The sequence below is a fragment of the Orcinus orca genome, chromosome 10 (genome assembly GCF_937001465.1).
Source record: "Orcinus orca chromosome 10, mOrcOrc1.1, whole genome shotgun sequence".
In the NCBI taxonomy this organism is placed as follows: domain Eukaryota; kingdom Metazoa; phylum Chordata; class Mammalia; order Artiodactyla; family Delphinidae; genus Orcinus; species Orcinus orca.
In genome coordinates, this window is record NC_064568.1 from 44,863,832 (window position 1) to 44,879,180 (window position 15,349).

General features: G+C 37.7%; 1 protein-coding gene across 13 annotated transcripts in view; it reads right to left on the reverse strand.

Moving 5' to 3' along the window:
* ULK4 (unc-51 like kinase 4) overlaps positions 1–15,349 on the reverse strand; it is a 529,281-nt gene that overhangs the window by 494,157 nt on the left and 19,775 nt on the right. For 11 of the 13 annotated variants that reach the window (XR_007469880.1, XR_007469879.1, XR_007469881.1 and 8 more), the window contains 8 exons: positions 14,407–14,508; positions 13,753–13,836; positions 12,023–12,098; positions 9,956–10,048; positions 7,416–7,531; positions 7,200–7,269; positions 5,761–5,857; positions 1,162–1,266 (listed from right to left, as the gene is read on the reverse strand). Coding sequence is in view for 10 of the 13 variants with exons in the window: in XM_049693609.1 (XP_049549566.1) it covers positions 1,162–1,266; positions 5,761–5,857; positions 7,200–7,269; positions 7,416–7,531; positions 9,956–10,048; positions 12,023–12,098; positions 13,753–13,836; positions 14,407–14,508 (743 nt within the window). In the remaining 3 variants the exon portion in view is untranslated. The remainder of the gene's footprint in view (positions 1–1,161; positions 1,267–5,760; positions 5,858–7,199; positions 7,270–7,415; positions 7,532–9,955; positions 10,049–12,022; positions 12,099–13,752; positions 13,837–14,406; positions 14,509–15,349) is intronic. The other 2 variants (XM_049693605.1, XM_049693608.1) reach the window with 2 other exon arrangements.

Consider the following 15,349-nt stretch of genomic DNA (forward strand, 5'->3'; position numbering starts at 1 on the left):
AATAAACATTGATCTAAGAAGCCTTTTGTTCCAAACTATAGAAACTTCCCCAGTGAGATGAAACAGTCATAAATTAATAAAGAAAAAAACATTTTAAAAAAAGGAAGAAAATAAAAATGCATAATGGGTGGTGAAATGTGTGTTGGAGCTGGAAATCAACAGAAAACAGAGGAACTGAGAAATTAATTTCCTTTTCCAAGGAGAGTACTCATCATTCCCTAATACAGTATTATATTCCAAAGATGTGAAGCAATGAAAATCCCACTGGGTTAGAAGTGCATTGTAACCAAGACTCCCCAAGCTCCCCGTGTCTCCCCATCATCTGCCCTACAATCCTGACAACCTATGAGAGGTGTGGTCTCCCTGTGATCTGCCCACCCACCCCAGTCTGGTGAGCGCTGCTCCCTGACATCTGCCTTCACAGCACATCAGCGAGGAGAATGTCTGGAGTAATTCACCTAAGTAAGTATGGAGAAATGAAGGGACTGAGGCTAAGGTCTGAGGTCTAGAAGTCAGCAGCCACTCTCCAGCTCATGTACTCTCCAGCTCATGTACTGACAGGCAGAGCTGCTGCAAAGGGGGAAGAAAACTTACCCTTCCAGTGAAAGAGTGACGCAGGAAGAGGAGAGGGTTACAGAAGGGGTGAGGGTTAGGAATATAGACACGTGGCAAGAAAGAAAGAAAAGCAGACGACAACAAGAACAGGAGAGAAAATAAGGCAAAGAAGGGACTTCCCTAGTGGTCCAGCAGTTAAGGCTGCGCTTCCGGGCTTCCCTGGTGGTGCAGTGGTTGAGAGCCCGCCTGCCAATGCAGGGGACGCGGGTTCGTGCCCCGGTCCGGGAAGATCCCACATGCCGCGGAGCGGCTGGGCCTGTAAGCCATGGCCGCTAAGCCTGCGCGTCCGGAGCCTGTGCTCCGCAACGGGAGAGGCCACAACAGTGAGAGGCCCACGTACCACAAAAAAAAAAAAAAAAAAAAAAAGACTGCGCTTCCACTGAAAGGGGGCGTGGATTCAATCCCTGGTCGCGGAACTAAGATCCCGCATGCAGCATGGCCAAAAAATAAATAATTTTTTTAAAAAAGGAAAATAAGGCAAAGTATACTGGGAATGAAAACATCACCCAGATTTCAGCCCTCGGTTGTTAGGGTGCCTTCCCGCACCTTCGGATTGTCAATAATTGGGGTGATGACAAGATCTGAGTCTGTGTAGATAAGCTCTCTCATCCGGGTCTCCAGGTCCTGCTGACTCAGGTGTCCACTTGTAATCTGAAACAAGAACAAAAATTAGACCCAGTTTCTGTGACTAGTGAAAAGCTTTGAGACGGAGCTAGTAAGATGCTGAGTAGACCCCACTGAAAAAAGTCACCTGTATCAATGGACCTCCACTGCTATTCAAAACACTTCCACAGACAGTCTCATCTGATCTTCACAAAACTCCTAAATCTAGTGTATCATTATTCCCATTTTTACAGATGAAAAAAACAAGGCTCAGAGAAAGTAACTGACTTGCTCGTGTTTACCACAATGGCTGGTTAGAACTAGAAAACAGATCTTCTACAGTTTGATGTTCTAAACTATGATGAGACAAATTGGTCTTTCAGTTACCAGCAGGGTTGTTATATTTCATCGACCAAAAATTAATCAGCTTATTTCTGCTTTACAGAATATTCAATATGAAATTTAAATTACAGCTTAAAAAATTTCAAGCTGAAGTACTGACCTGTTATATAAGTATTAAACACCCACATCTTTACAAATCCTAGTTAAAGCGGAATTGACACATAATGAAAATGAATAACTAGATGTTCCCCATCAGTTATTCAAGATGTTTCTTTGTGCTCTCCTTAAACATTTTTTTTTTTTTTTTTTTTTTTTTTTACGGTACGCGGGCCTCTCACGGCTGTGACCTCTCCCGTTGCGGAGCACAGGCTCCGGACGCGCAGGCTCAGAGGCCACGGCTCACGGGCCCAGCTGCTCCACGGCATGTGGGATCCTCCCGGACCAGGGCACGAACCCGCGTCCCCTGCATCAGCAGGCGGACTCTCAACCACTGCGCCACCAGGGAAGCCCAAAACTCAACTTTTATTCCTAGTGCTATGCCTTAGTATTTCACATCAGACAAAAAAAAAAAAAAAAGAGGATTTATGCATTAAGAACTTCCACTGAAACTTTGACCGAAAAAATGCTAACCAGAAAATCAAATCAGTGAAGTGAAAGGTTAAGTAGAAAAGGAAATGATCCAAAACTAAGGTAAGGGACAGAATAATTAGCTAACAAAGTTCCTGGAAACCACAACAACCCTTCTTCAACTTAGAAGACAGACATATTAAAAACACATGAAGAATAAGTAAGGAGGAACTTTTGTAAAAAAATATGTTAAAGAAAATTTAAGAACATGGACTTTCAAAACAGATAAACTTGAAAGAAAAGCCAAAATGAAGTCAACTGAAAAACTTTTACAATAATCTAAAAATGAGTAAGGTAGACCAATTAGAAAATTATATGTAGAAATTAATTTCATATACATAAAGTGAATGTATGCACAAAAACAGGTTATAAAAATGAAACATCCCATTCACAATAGCAAAAAATAAGCTGTTAAATAAAATGCTCAGGAATAAACTAATCAAAAATTGCAATGAGGGCTTCCCTGGTGGCGCAGTGGTAGAGAGTCCGCCTGCCGATGCAGGGGACGCGGGTTCGTGCCCCGGTCCGGGAGGATCCCATATGCCGCGAAGCGGCTGGGCCCGTGAGCCATGGCCGCTGAGCCTGCGCGTCCGGAGCCTGTGCTCTGCAACGGGAGAGGCCACAACAGTGAGAGGCCCGCGTACCGCAAAAAAAAAAAAAAAAAAAAATTGCAATGAGGTCCTACATATTAAATGAAAAAATTAAGTCATAAAATTATGTTCCCTTGTTTATAAATGAACACATAAGGGCTTCCCTGGTGGCGCAGTGGTTAAGACTCCGCCTGCCAATGCAGGGGACACGGGTTCGAGCCCTGGTCCGGGAAGATCCCACATTATGCGGGGCAACTGAGACCGTGCGCCACAACTACTGAGCCTGTGCTCTAGAGCCCGTGCTCCGCAACAAGAGAAGCCCCTGCTCGGCACAGCTAGAGAAAGCCCATGCGCAGCAACAAAGACTCAACGCAGCCAGTAAACAAACTTAGAAATTTATTTTAAAAAATTACAAAACATAAGCTCCCTTATATAATTAGTGCTTAAATATTCTCAATAAAATAATTACATACACTCCTCCACAATAAACATCTGGCAGAAGAAATTCAACATCTATCGCATTTCAGAATGCATTTTTTACTTTTACACTGATTTTCTATCTCACATATAACCAAACAATTATTAGCACAGTGAGATTTTATTACAACCTATTTACATTTCATTTCAATACAAAATTAAGTTTCACATGGTTCGAATGCATTTCACATTACATAAAAAATACAGCAACAACTGCAATAAGTACAATAAATGATAACTTGGCAAATTTTTTACTTCAAAATATTTCTGCATTCAAAAAAACTATGATTGAAAGAAATTAAAGAATAACTAAATAAATAGAAAGACATCCCATGTTTGTGGAAGAAAACTTTATATTGTTAGCATGGCGATACTCCTCAAATTGACCTAGAGATTCAACACAATTGCTGTCTCAATCCCAGCTGGCTTCTTTGCAGAAACTGACGAACTGATCCTAAAATTCATATGGAAATGCAAGAGACCCAGAATAGCCAAAAACAAAAAACTCTGAAAAAGAACGAAGTCAGAAATCATACTTCCTAATTTCAAAACTTACTTAAAAAGCCACAGTGATTAAGACAGTGTGCTAGTAGCATGACGAAAGACGTATCAATCAATGGAATAGAACTGAGAGCCCAGAAGTAAACCTTCACATTTATAGTTCATTAATATTCAACAAGAATTCCAAGACATTATTTAATGTCTTGGGAAAGAAGAGCCTTCTCAACAAACGGTGCTGAGGCAACTGGATATCCACATGCAAAACAAAGAAGTTGGACCCCCTACCTCATGCCATATGCAAAAATTAACTCAAAATGGATTACAGACCTAAATGTAAGAGCTAAGCATAGAAATAAACCTTTATGATCTTAGAGTAGACAACTGTTTCTTAGTTATGTCACCAAGAGTACACAGGCAACAACAAACACACAAAAAAGATAATTTGGTCTACATCAGAATTTAAAACCTTTGTGCTTCAAAGGACACCATCAAGAAAGTGAAAGGACAATTCACAGAAGAAAATGTTTATAAATCATATATCTGTAATATATAAAGAACCCCTACAACTCAATAATGGGCAAAAGGTTTGAATAGACATTCTTCCAAAGAAAATATACAAATGGCCAATAAGCACATGAAAAGATGCTCGACATCATTAGCCAACAGGGAAATGCAAATTAAAACAACAGCGAGATATAATTTCACACCTACAAGATGGCTGTAACCAAAAAGAGACGATGCAGCACTATTCACAATAACCAAAAGGTTGAAGCAACCCAAGTGTGCATCAAAAGATGAATTAATAAATTGGTACATACACACAATGGAATATTATCCAGACTTAAGGAGGAATGAAATTCCTGATACACGCTACAACATGGATGGATCATGAAGACATTATGCTAAGTGAAATAAGCCAGATACAGAAGGACAAATATTGTGTGATTCCACTTATATAAGGTTACTAGGCAAATTCATAGAAGCAGAAGGTAGAACAGTGGTTGCCAGAGGGTGGGGTTGGGGGGAGGGATGGGTAGGGGGGAATGGATAGTGGTGATGGTTACATAACAGTGTGAATGTACTTAATGCCACCAAACAGTACACTTAACAATGGTTAAAACGGTAAATTTTATGTAATGTGTATTTTACCACAATTTTTTAAAAGACATAATAACAAGTTTTGGTGAGGATGTGCAAAAATTGGAACCCTCATACACTGGTGCTGAGAATGTAAAATGGTACAGCTGCTTTGGAAAACAATTTGGCGGTTCTTCAAAAGGTTAGTTACCACATGATACAGCATAGAACACACACCCACACAACGATGTACACAAATGTTCATAGCAGCATCGCTCAGAATAGCCAAAAGGGGAAACCCGTCCAAATGTCCACAAATGGATGAATGGAAAAATAAAATGTGGTATATACAACAGAATATTATTGGGTAGTAAAAAGGAATATAGTATTGATACATGGTACAATTTGGATGAATCTTAAAAACATCACATTAACTGAAAAAAGCCAGTCACAAAAGATCACATATTTCATGATCCCATTTATATGAAATGTCCGGGATAGGCATATTTATAAAGACAGAAAGTAGATTAGTGGTTGCCTCAGGCAAGAGGGTAGAGAAACTGGAAGAAAATAGGAGTGACTGCTAATGAGTACAGGGCTTCTTTGCAGAATGATGAGCATTCTAAAACCGACTGTGCTGATGACTGCATAGCTCTGTGACTATGCTAAAAGCCCCTGAATTATACACTTTAAATGGGTGAATTATATGGTGTGTCAATTATATCTCAATAAAGCTGTTATCAAAAAAACACCTATGAAGCACCTCTCTCTTAAGAGTACTTACTAGAAAAACCAGTGATAATCAAGGAAGATGACTCAGCTGTAAATTTGGCAATTAAAAACACAGTTCAGAGATTAACTTGCAATTATTCTTCTGAATCCCTGTATCCTACACAAAAAGAAAAAAGAAAATTCCATCTCTGCTTACTTTGGTCAAGGGAGAAGTCTTCTGTGGTGAATTTTGAGTCATAGTCTCACCAGGATTTAATGCCACTGCAGTGCTAGTTCTTGGAGTCGGACGAGAACTGAAAAGTGCACACCAGTTAACATTACTCACATTTCAGAAACTTTATCCTGTTTACTGTTTTCTGGGTTAAAAAACACATCTCATGAAAAACGGTAGAATATGATGATTCTATGTGACCTCGTTAGATTTTAAAAACTTTAAACTCTAATTTGTGTTTATGACACTAATTTTTTTAAACTGTTTTCAAACTAATTTCCTGGGTAATTGTTTTTTTTATTTGGAGCTTCTATACTATATACAGTATTTTCTGTTTTAACCAGAAACCTAAAAAAAAGATTTTATTTTTTTAATGTCTGCTGATCTAGGCAGGATTAACATAATAAAATAGAACAGATATTCTACAAAGCATAGACAAGGTTTACAATTTTATTTCATAAAATGTTTGAAATGGAAAATTACCTTGGTACCTACTTAAGCAACAAGTTATATTCTGTATCTATTTTTAATGATTCCTCCTACACTTATCGATGGCTGCCATACTCTGTGGACCACTCCATTACACCCACGTCTCTGATTTTGAGTTTTCTGCATTTTAAGAAATTCTTCCATTCAGATCATTATGGTCTCTTTTAATGAATTCCTTCAAATTTCCAAATATCACCCCTCCTTCATCTACTTGCCTTTTTATTCATTCATTAAACGAGGACTTACTTAGGTCATAAAATATACCAGAGATTGTACAAAATTTTTTTAAAAAACTGAATTTAAAATGCCTAAGATATGTATAAATAAATTTAACATGCTTTATATTTAAATATGAGTAAAACAAATCAGGAAATTTTAGTTTATCATTATAACCCCTATGTCATGAAATTAAACTATTTCTCTATGAGACTAAAACTATAAATAAAATATAACACAATATTTACACATTAATAAAATTTTAAATACACTGGTCTTAGTCACTTTAAATACCATTCTGATTTTATTATTTCAATGATTGCAAATATTGTTTAAGCCTCCCAGATAAAGCGACATTTAAATAAAAACACAACCTGTCCTTTTTCTTAAGTCTTTATCTAAATAAAGCTGGAGTTCTGAAATTTTAAATTCAATTTTATTTGAAGTAGAAGTACAAAATGAAAAAGTTTTAATTAACCGTTATAAATAGGAAAAATAAGGTGGTTTGGTTAAAATTTTTTAAAAATACGTAGCGACATCTACATTCCATTGGCCAGCACTTGACAGTAACTTTGAAAGTAGAGAGTGAGACTGGAATTTGCATTTCTCCCTGTCCTTTATTTCTGTGTAACATGGTTTACCAGCCAGACAACAGACACTTGAAGAAGATTTCACTTTCATCTCCCATGGATCCCTTATTGCTCTGTCATTTCACATACCTGAGAAGAAACATGGACTCATTCAACTGACCCCCAAGAGTGCTCTTAGGCCGCAACTCAGATGGATTTTCTGTGGCAGGAAGATAAAACAATATCCATCAATGAACAAAAATATGAGCAGGGCACGACGTACACAGAGATTTAAAGAGAAAGGTAACGCAAATTAGGAACTCTCAGAAATATCATTGAGTTCAAGAGTGCCAAATGAAAGCTCACCTAGTCTGAACGAGTGACTGAGCTGCTCACCACTCTTCTCCCCTTTTGCTTGTCCACAATGAGGGCTCTTGAGAAGCTCCTTGGAATCTTGTGACCCAGAATACTCCAGGTTTCTGCTGTTCAACGATAGAAACCCAACACAATCAAGCTTACTACTGAGCTTTCTGTAGAGTTTTCTCTGTCAAACAAGAGGTTGGAAAAGATACTTAAACTGCACAGGACATTTGGCAAAACTACTGAGTTAGAGGGAGTTCCCTGGTGGTCCAATGGTTAGGACTCCACTCTTTCACTGCCAGGGCCTGGGTTCAATCCCTGGTCGGGGAACTAAGATCCTGCAAGCTGTGTGGCGTGGCCAGAAAAAAAAAAACAACTAGCGAGTCAGAAAAGTAATATTTTTCATTGAGTAGCTAAAATGAGTACTTACTACATGGTAGGTATTGTACTAAGAAGCCTATAAACCTTATCCCTGAAAAATAAGTAACAGCAGGCAGATCGGAGAAGTAAACCACAACTCAAGATATCAGTGAACCAGTAGTGAGTTTCCATTTTTTTCCCTTCCAGTATTGTTCGACCTGGACTCAAAAGCAGTGAGTAGAGACAGGAGCCCCAAGAGAAGCCCTCTATTTCTGTTCCAAGGAACAGGAAATGGGACCCCTAAGGGTCAGAGCAGTGGAAACACCCTAGTTTTTTGTTTGCTCTTTTGCTTTTGCTTTTTCCATTTTGTCCTTCCCCAGCCTGCAGGTAATCCTGCAGCAGCTACAGGGGACAGTAGCCGCTTCCGGCCAGTGCCTAAAACCCTGAAGGAGGAACATTCTCTTCTCTAGCCAGAGTTATGACCCCCAAGAATGTGAAGCAAATCCCTGTCGCTCTGTTCTCTTTTTTCTCCTCTCTCCTTGTCCTACTGCTACTTGGTCCCAAACACATCCATCAAGACATAAAAACTATAATACACCATGACTAAGTGGGGTTTATTGTGGGAAGGCAAGGCTGCCTCAATACATGAAAACCACTTTATGTAAGAGTCCATAATGAGAGTCTAAAGAAGAAAAACCACATGATCATATCAAATGATACAGAAAGAATGACAAAATTTAACATTCATTCAAACTGAAAAGGGGAAGCTACAAAAACCTCCAGCTCATCATATTTAACAAGTAAAGCCTGAATGCTTTCATTCTAAAATGAGAAACCAGGCAATGTGTTCATTTTCATCACTCCTCATTCATCACCTTACCGGAAAAGTCCCAGCAAAGGAAGTAAGGCAAGAAAAAGAAATAAAAGGCATACAGATTAAAAGGAAGATGACAAACTAAGGTGAAAAGTGTCCTGGGATTTGCTGACACTGATGGACCAGGTCCTAAGCCCAGGTTTCTGTACTTTTCAGAGAGTCTAATACAATGTGAAAACATAGTTGAAGCTCAATGGATCACAGAAACCGAAGTTTGGGAGAGACCTTAAATAGAATTCAGACTTCTCTATCCAATACACTGAATTTACAAGATCAAAATTAAGAATCAGACAACCACTTACCATCGAATGAATGGAGGAGAGGGGGAGTCAATTATCTGGACTTTGCCTCTATTCATCTACTTCTCACCTTCTTCTTTTCAAAATACCATCACTTTGGGACTTCCCTGGTGATCCAGTGGTTAAGAACCCACCTTCCAACGCAGGGGACACAGGTTCAATCCCTGATCAGGGAACCAAGATCCCACATGCCGTGGGACAACTAAGCCCAGGCGCCACAACTGCTGAGCCTGTGCACCACAACTAGAGAGAAGCCTGCGCGCTGCAATGAAAGATCCCACGTGCCACAACTGAGACCCAACACAGCCAAAAATTAATTAATTAATTTTTTGAAAATACCATCACTTTTATAACTTTCCTGGGCTAAAAAGATTTTATAATAAAAGTGAAGTGGATTAGTCAGGATGAACTAGGTTATACTGTGGTAACACAAAATCCACAAATCCTAGAACTCAGAATCTCCTAGCTTTATGTCTCACTCAAGCACATAGCCACTGAAAGCTGGCAGGAAAGCTATGCTCATCATGGTCACTAAAGACCCAGCCTGACAGCAACTCCACGTGGACATTTCCTTCCCAATTACTTCATCAAGAGAAAGAAATGTGGCACATCCCACAGTGGTTCTTTGAGTTTCTATCCAGAAATAACACAGGTCACATCTGCTCACATTTTATTACCCAAAGCAAGTCACATGACTGCACCTAACTTGAAAGGGGAAATAAGATCCTACCATGTGCTGACAAGGTGGGAAGCCAGCTGAACACAATGAACAAAAACTAATGACGACCATACTAAATCCCTGCCTGGATAAACAATTGACCAGAAAATAAGCAAAATCAAGAACACAAAATGTCATGACTGAACTCTTTAAGCAACCCTTAATTAAACACATGCTTGATTTTCTCCTATTATGAAGGCATAGAAATTCATGTCATTGATGCTGCAAAAATAGAATAGCAAGGGTACAAGTGTTTAATAACCATGCCCCACACACAAAAATAAGCTTATACTACCTGACACTGGAATCCTCGTTGCTTGAGTCCTGGTCTTTTCTAGTGAAAGCATCCTTCCAAAATGAATGCTGCAGTAGTCCTGCCCAAGTTAATCTTTATAAAACATAAATGTTAAAAATCTATTTTAACATGATTTACCATGGAGAATTCCCAGGACATGCCCCAGTTACATAGATCAGATTTGTTTCACACATTCTTGTTGGAACTTCACTTTTAGAACTTCATTCAGAAAGAAACAAGATTATCAACCTCATGACTATATCCAGAGTCACGCTTCTCTTTAGAAGTCAAAACGTTATCTAACTAGTTCACCCACTTTAAAATGACTTCAGGCCATATTTAAAACCCAGACTCACTAGCAAAGCATCAAATTTTACTACTAGTAGATTATACCTGAGGGGAATTCCCTGGCAGTCCAGTGGTTAGGATTCCATGCTTCCACTGCAGGAGGCACAGGTTCAATCCCTGGTTAGGGAACTAGGATCCCGCATGCCGCAGAGGCGGCCAAAAAATAAATTAATTAATTAAATCGATTATACCTGAGGTATACTCAAACTCAGAATGATTAAGCTCGACTAAAATTTTAAAACAAAAAAGTAATTTGTACCTGATTCATTTAATCGTTCAAAACTTCCATACTGAAATAAAAACTACCTTGATCAAAATTAAAACACAAATGTAAAAGAGAGAATTTGCAACCACATATAATATTCCTTTTATACAAAGGGCTCCTAAAATTCACTATTAAAATTACCAATAAAATGGAATTTTTTTCATCCATTAGATTAGCAAAAATTTATAAGATCAACAAAATCCATTGTAGGTAACAATGGGCGGGGGAGGAAATTTCTAATGCTGGAGGTATAAACCCACCCGTGTTCCTAGGATGCAGCAAATGTGTCAAACTTTTTACTGTTCTCAGCCTTTGGCCAGCCACCCCACCGTAAGAAAATTATCCAAAGGTGATAACTGCCTAAGTGAACAACAACAAAAATAGGATATTTACTGTAGCAGTCAGTGTATATGATATTCTAAATCAAGAAAACTCTCAATGTTGTTATTACAGGTTATTACATGTACAATCAGCAGCCATTTAAAATAACCAAGCAAATATAGAGAGAGAAAAAGACTAGATTATGGGGTGGTCTCATGTATGCAAAAAAGTATTTAATATGGGATATAAATATGTGGAAATGTGTCCTAAATAAATCCTAAATAAAGTAAGTTAAATTAAGTATATTTATATTTTATCCAAATATGTCTGGGAAGGTATCCACTAAAATAACATTGATCCTAAAAGCATTCTATTGTAAGCATAGGAGTGTCTTACAACTTATACGAGAATCAACATTTTCTTCTGCAGTTTTTCGGTTATATTTAATGAAGATACATTACATGCTACACTAAATTTATTCTTCATTTTATACCCTGAAGCAGAGACCCCAAATGCTTGCCTAAAACCCCTAGATACCTAGTGGCAGAACCAGAACCTAGGTTCTCTTGTCTCCCAGGCCAGGGAGACCCCCTCTTCACTCCCCACTCCCTCCTGCCCTCCCCCACTCCACACCATAAGGATTTCTAACTTCCTGCCATCCCTGCAACACAGAAAATTCACACTGTGCCTATTATCCTGTCACTTGATATTCCCAGGATGACAGGATTATCATAAATCACATCACATTGAAATATTGCTCCGTTAATTGTTATTACATTAAGTATCTTAACAGTGTCATCCCTAGTTGAGTAGGCTAAGACGGTTTTAGCCTGAAATCCACAACGGGGGGGGGGCCAAAAAAAAAAAAAATGTACCTCTTGGATTTGGGAGTTACAAGAAAATCTGCAACCTATGAGGCAACTATTTGCTACATTAAAAGAGTTAAAATTCCTCATGATTAAAAACACCTGTAAACTGAGAGCAGCCACTCAGTGTAAACTCAGATTTCTTTTTTTTCAAAAAAGATAATTTGAACAGTTCTTTCTATATTAAGACCGGTACAGTGTTAGAAGTACACTAAAGGCTAAAAGGATTCCAGTCTCTATTCATGTTAAAGTACTACCCATACATACCTTTTCTGAGGATCTTTTTGAAGTAAACCATCAAGCAAATTAATAAAATCTGAAGAAGCTTTAGGACGAGAAGAATCTATACACAAAGTAATACCCAAAAAAGAAAAAAAGTGATAAGTAGCTGAAAACACACCCTACATCAACATCATAATAATAGTATTTTAAGCACATAAATTATTTTTAAGAGAACACAGAATACATAGTAACAATTACAGTCTTCATTTAATGCCAGGAGAGGGCTAGCGGGGGCAGGACACAAAAATTAAAAACTTTTCCCTGGACCACAAAAAATATGAATCTCAAAAACTAAGTTCTGACTAACCTCTAAACTTTCTCTTCACTGAACAACCCCAGTAAGGACCACCAGCTTGACAAACTCATACCCTTGGTCTTCAGCTATTAATTATGCCTCATTTTCTGACCATTTTCTCTTAACTTCACCAGCTTTGCTTTATAATATACTATGATTAGAGTACTTGCGATCTCTCTTTATTTTAAAGACTTTTTAACAGGAAAATAACCATCACAATATTATGACAATGTCCAATTCCATTAATCTCCAAGTGTTTTGTCTTTTTATATTAGGAAGATACATACCATGGTCAAATTATCAGTCTATCATTAAAAGAAGTGGCCATGAAGATAACGGCCGAAGCCATCAGAACAGATGGTGCTATCAGGCACTGTGGCCACAGTCTGATCAAGATCCCTGTGAAATAATTACGCTTAGGCCAAAGTGGTATCTTGACCAGACGTCTGATATCTTCATTCTCAGATTTCTCTTCCCTACATAAAAATCTTTAACTTATTAGGAGAAAACAATACTCAGTACTGTGAGTACTTAAAACAACAGCAAAAAAAATCAGAAGTCATCATTATAGGAGACAGGAAGGACTGATTTCTACGAAAACTAAAATAAAATTAATAAAAAAGAAATGCTTTTTGTTTTAAGAAATACAGACCATTTTCAAAATATCAAGAGTTGTTTTTTTCACCAAGGATGATTCTTAAAATATTGAAAATATTCCTTATTGCTATTCTTTCCATTAATTACTGAGGATTTTTTCTTTAAAAACTCACAACCTTATTTTTCATAAAGTCCTGTTTTCATCTTTGTGAATTAAGAGTCACATCTTTTGAGTTGTGTAGCAAAGTGTTTTATTATGTTTGTACCTTCTTTTTCTTTTCTTAAAATTGTTAATGGTAGACCTACATTAATTACACTTTGTATGATTAAATTGCCAACACTTTAAAAATACAACCATATCTAGCTTAAAAGACTTTAAAAGCTTATCTGGGTAGCATTCTGATTCATCAAGATAAGGACTGAGAAACACCTTTTTGTTCCTATTCAAGCACTAAATAGAAATAACTACATGGGACATGACTACACATTAAGTAAATGGTACATACACACGAACACACCAAAAAAAGACATAAAAGTTTGAGTTTCTTAAATCTTTGAACCAGCCTTCTTCTGATATAGGAGCACAAGATAATTTGTATTTTTAAATGAGGGAAAGTCTTAGTAGTAATTTGTTTTCCATTTCAGTATCTTTTTAAAAATAGCAAAAGGAATGCTAGCATTTCTAAAAATATCAATTTGTGACTATTTAGAAAATATAAATTTGAGGGGTTATGAATCAATACAAACACACTTTGGGGATAAAAGTGCACCTTTAGTCCACGTAAGGAGTATATTAACTGCATTTATAATAAAAACATCCTACCTTTTGGAATAGGTGGCAAAGGATCTTCATAAAAAATCTTTTCAACTAATTCTGAGAAACTTTCTGAGAAGAACGGAGGTTTTCCTGAAATCATGTGAAAACTTGCAAAATTAAACAACAGTTTGCTGTTACCAGTAATTCTTAAGAAATCTCAACTACAGATAGTTCAGGATTGCATAATTTACAGGAAAAAATATGTATATAGCAATAACTAATTATTGAATGCCTAGTACATACCAGGCACACTGTCTATGTATTTTTATAGTTGTGTAATTCAAAATTTATCAACCTAACAAATACAAAATTCACTTATAGACAACCATGATCCAATGGCTACATGGGCCACTGGATACATCTGGTAATTCACAGTCACAGGTACCTTTACAAGACTTTCTACTAATAATCAGTTAGACACATCAGTTAGGCATATTTCAACATTCCAAATGATTATCATGAAAAATACCTCCATGTCAAAAGTTCCTACAAATCTGCTTATGCCTAGACACCAAGCAAGTCGGCCAAAATCAGTACATAGAAAATTTTAGGAAAACTAGCTTTTTCACATCTTATAGGTAAACTCTTTGAAAACTCCAGATGTAACCTTTGTGTGTGTGTGTCCACCTCTGATTTTAAACTGAACCAGAAAGTAATCACCTGAAAACATTTCATAGAGCAGGCAGCCCAAGGACCAGAGGTCACTGGTAATGGAGAAGTCAGTACCCCTCACAATTTCTGGAGCTGTATAGATAAGAGATCCTAAGAACAAGGGAGAAAGGACAGCTTTGTTAGGCGTTTGTCCTGTTCCCAACACAAATCGACCTAGGAGAGACCAGGTGAGGTGAAAAAAGATGGGAGAACACGCACATAAATATAATTTCATGCATATTTCACATTTTTTAATGTTTTCTAATATTAAGGTCCCACTTCCCAAGACTATGTGAGAATATATAAAAATACAAAGATTTTGAATATTCACCTGAGTAAGAGGTGTGGCACATTGAGGTGCATTCTTTTTTTAAATTAACAATTCAAATAGCTGAAAGAAAAGAACCTTTGATTGTAGTATTTTGAATAGGATAGGTTAAGTTATGCAGCAGTAAGCACCCCAAATTCCCACTGACTTAACCACACAGGTTTTCTTATAACTGAAACTACACATCCCTCACAGGTCAGCCAAGGGACCCCGACCCTCACAGTCAGTCCATCCAAGACCCAGGCTTCATTTCAACCATGCTTCCTCAATCACCAAGGCATGGGCAAAGAACGTAGCAAATTAAACACTGGCTCTTAAAATTCCCAAAGAGACTCGCATCACTTCTACGCACACTTGGTGAGCTTTGGCAGGGAAGATGCAATCCTACCATGTAACCAGAAGAGGAACAGAACAGGACCTATTTGGTGAACAGCACTAGTGTGTATCATGTACACTTGATACAGAGTTTAGTATTACACAGAAACACCAAATTCTAGAGACAGAAAGTTCCCTTGCTTACTTATGAGAGCAGCTGAAGCCTGGAAAGTACTCTAACGTCCTCTAAGTCACAGAGCTGGGCAGTACCAGAGCACTCGCCAAAACCCACAGCCTCCCGTCTTCCAA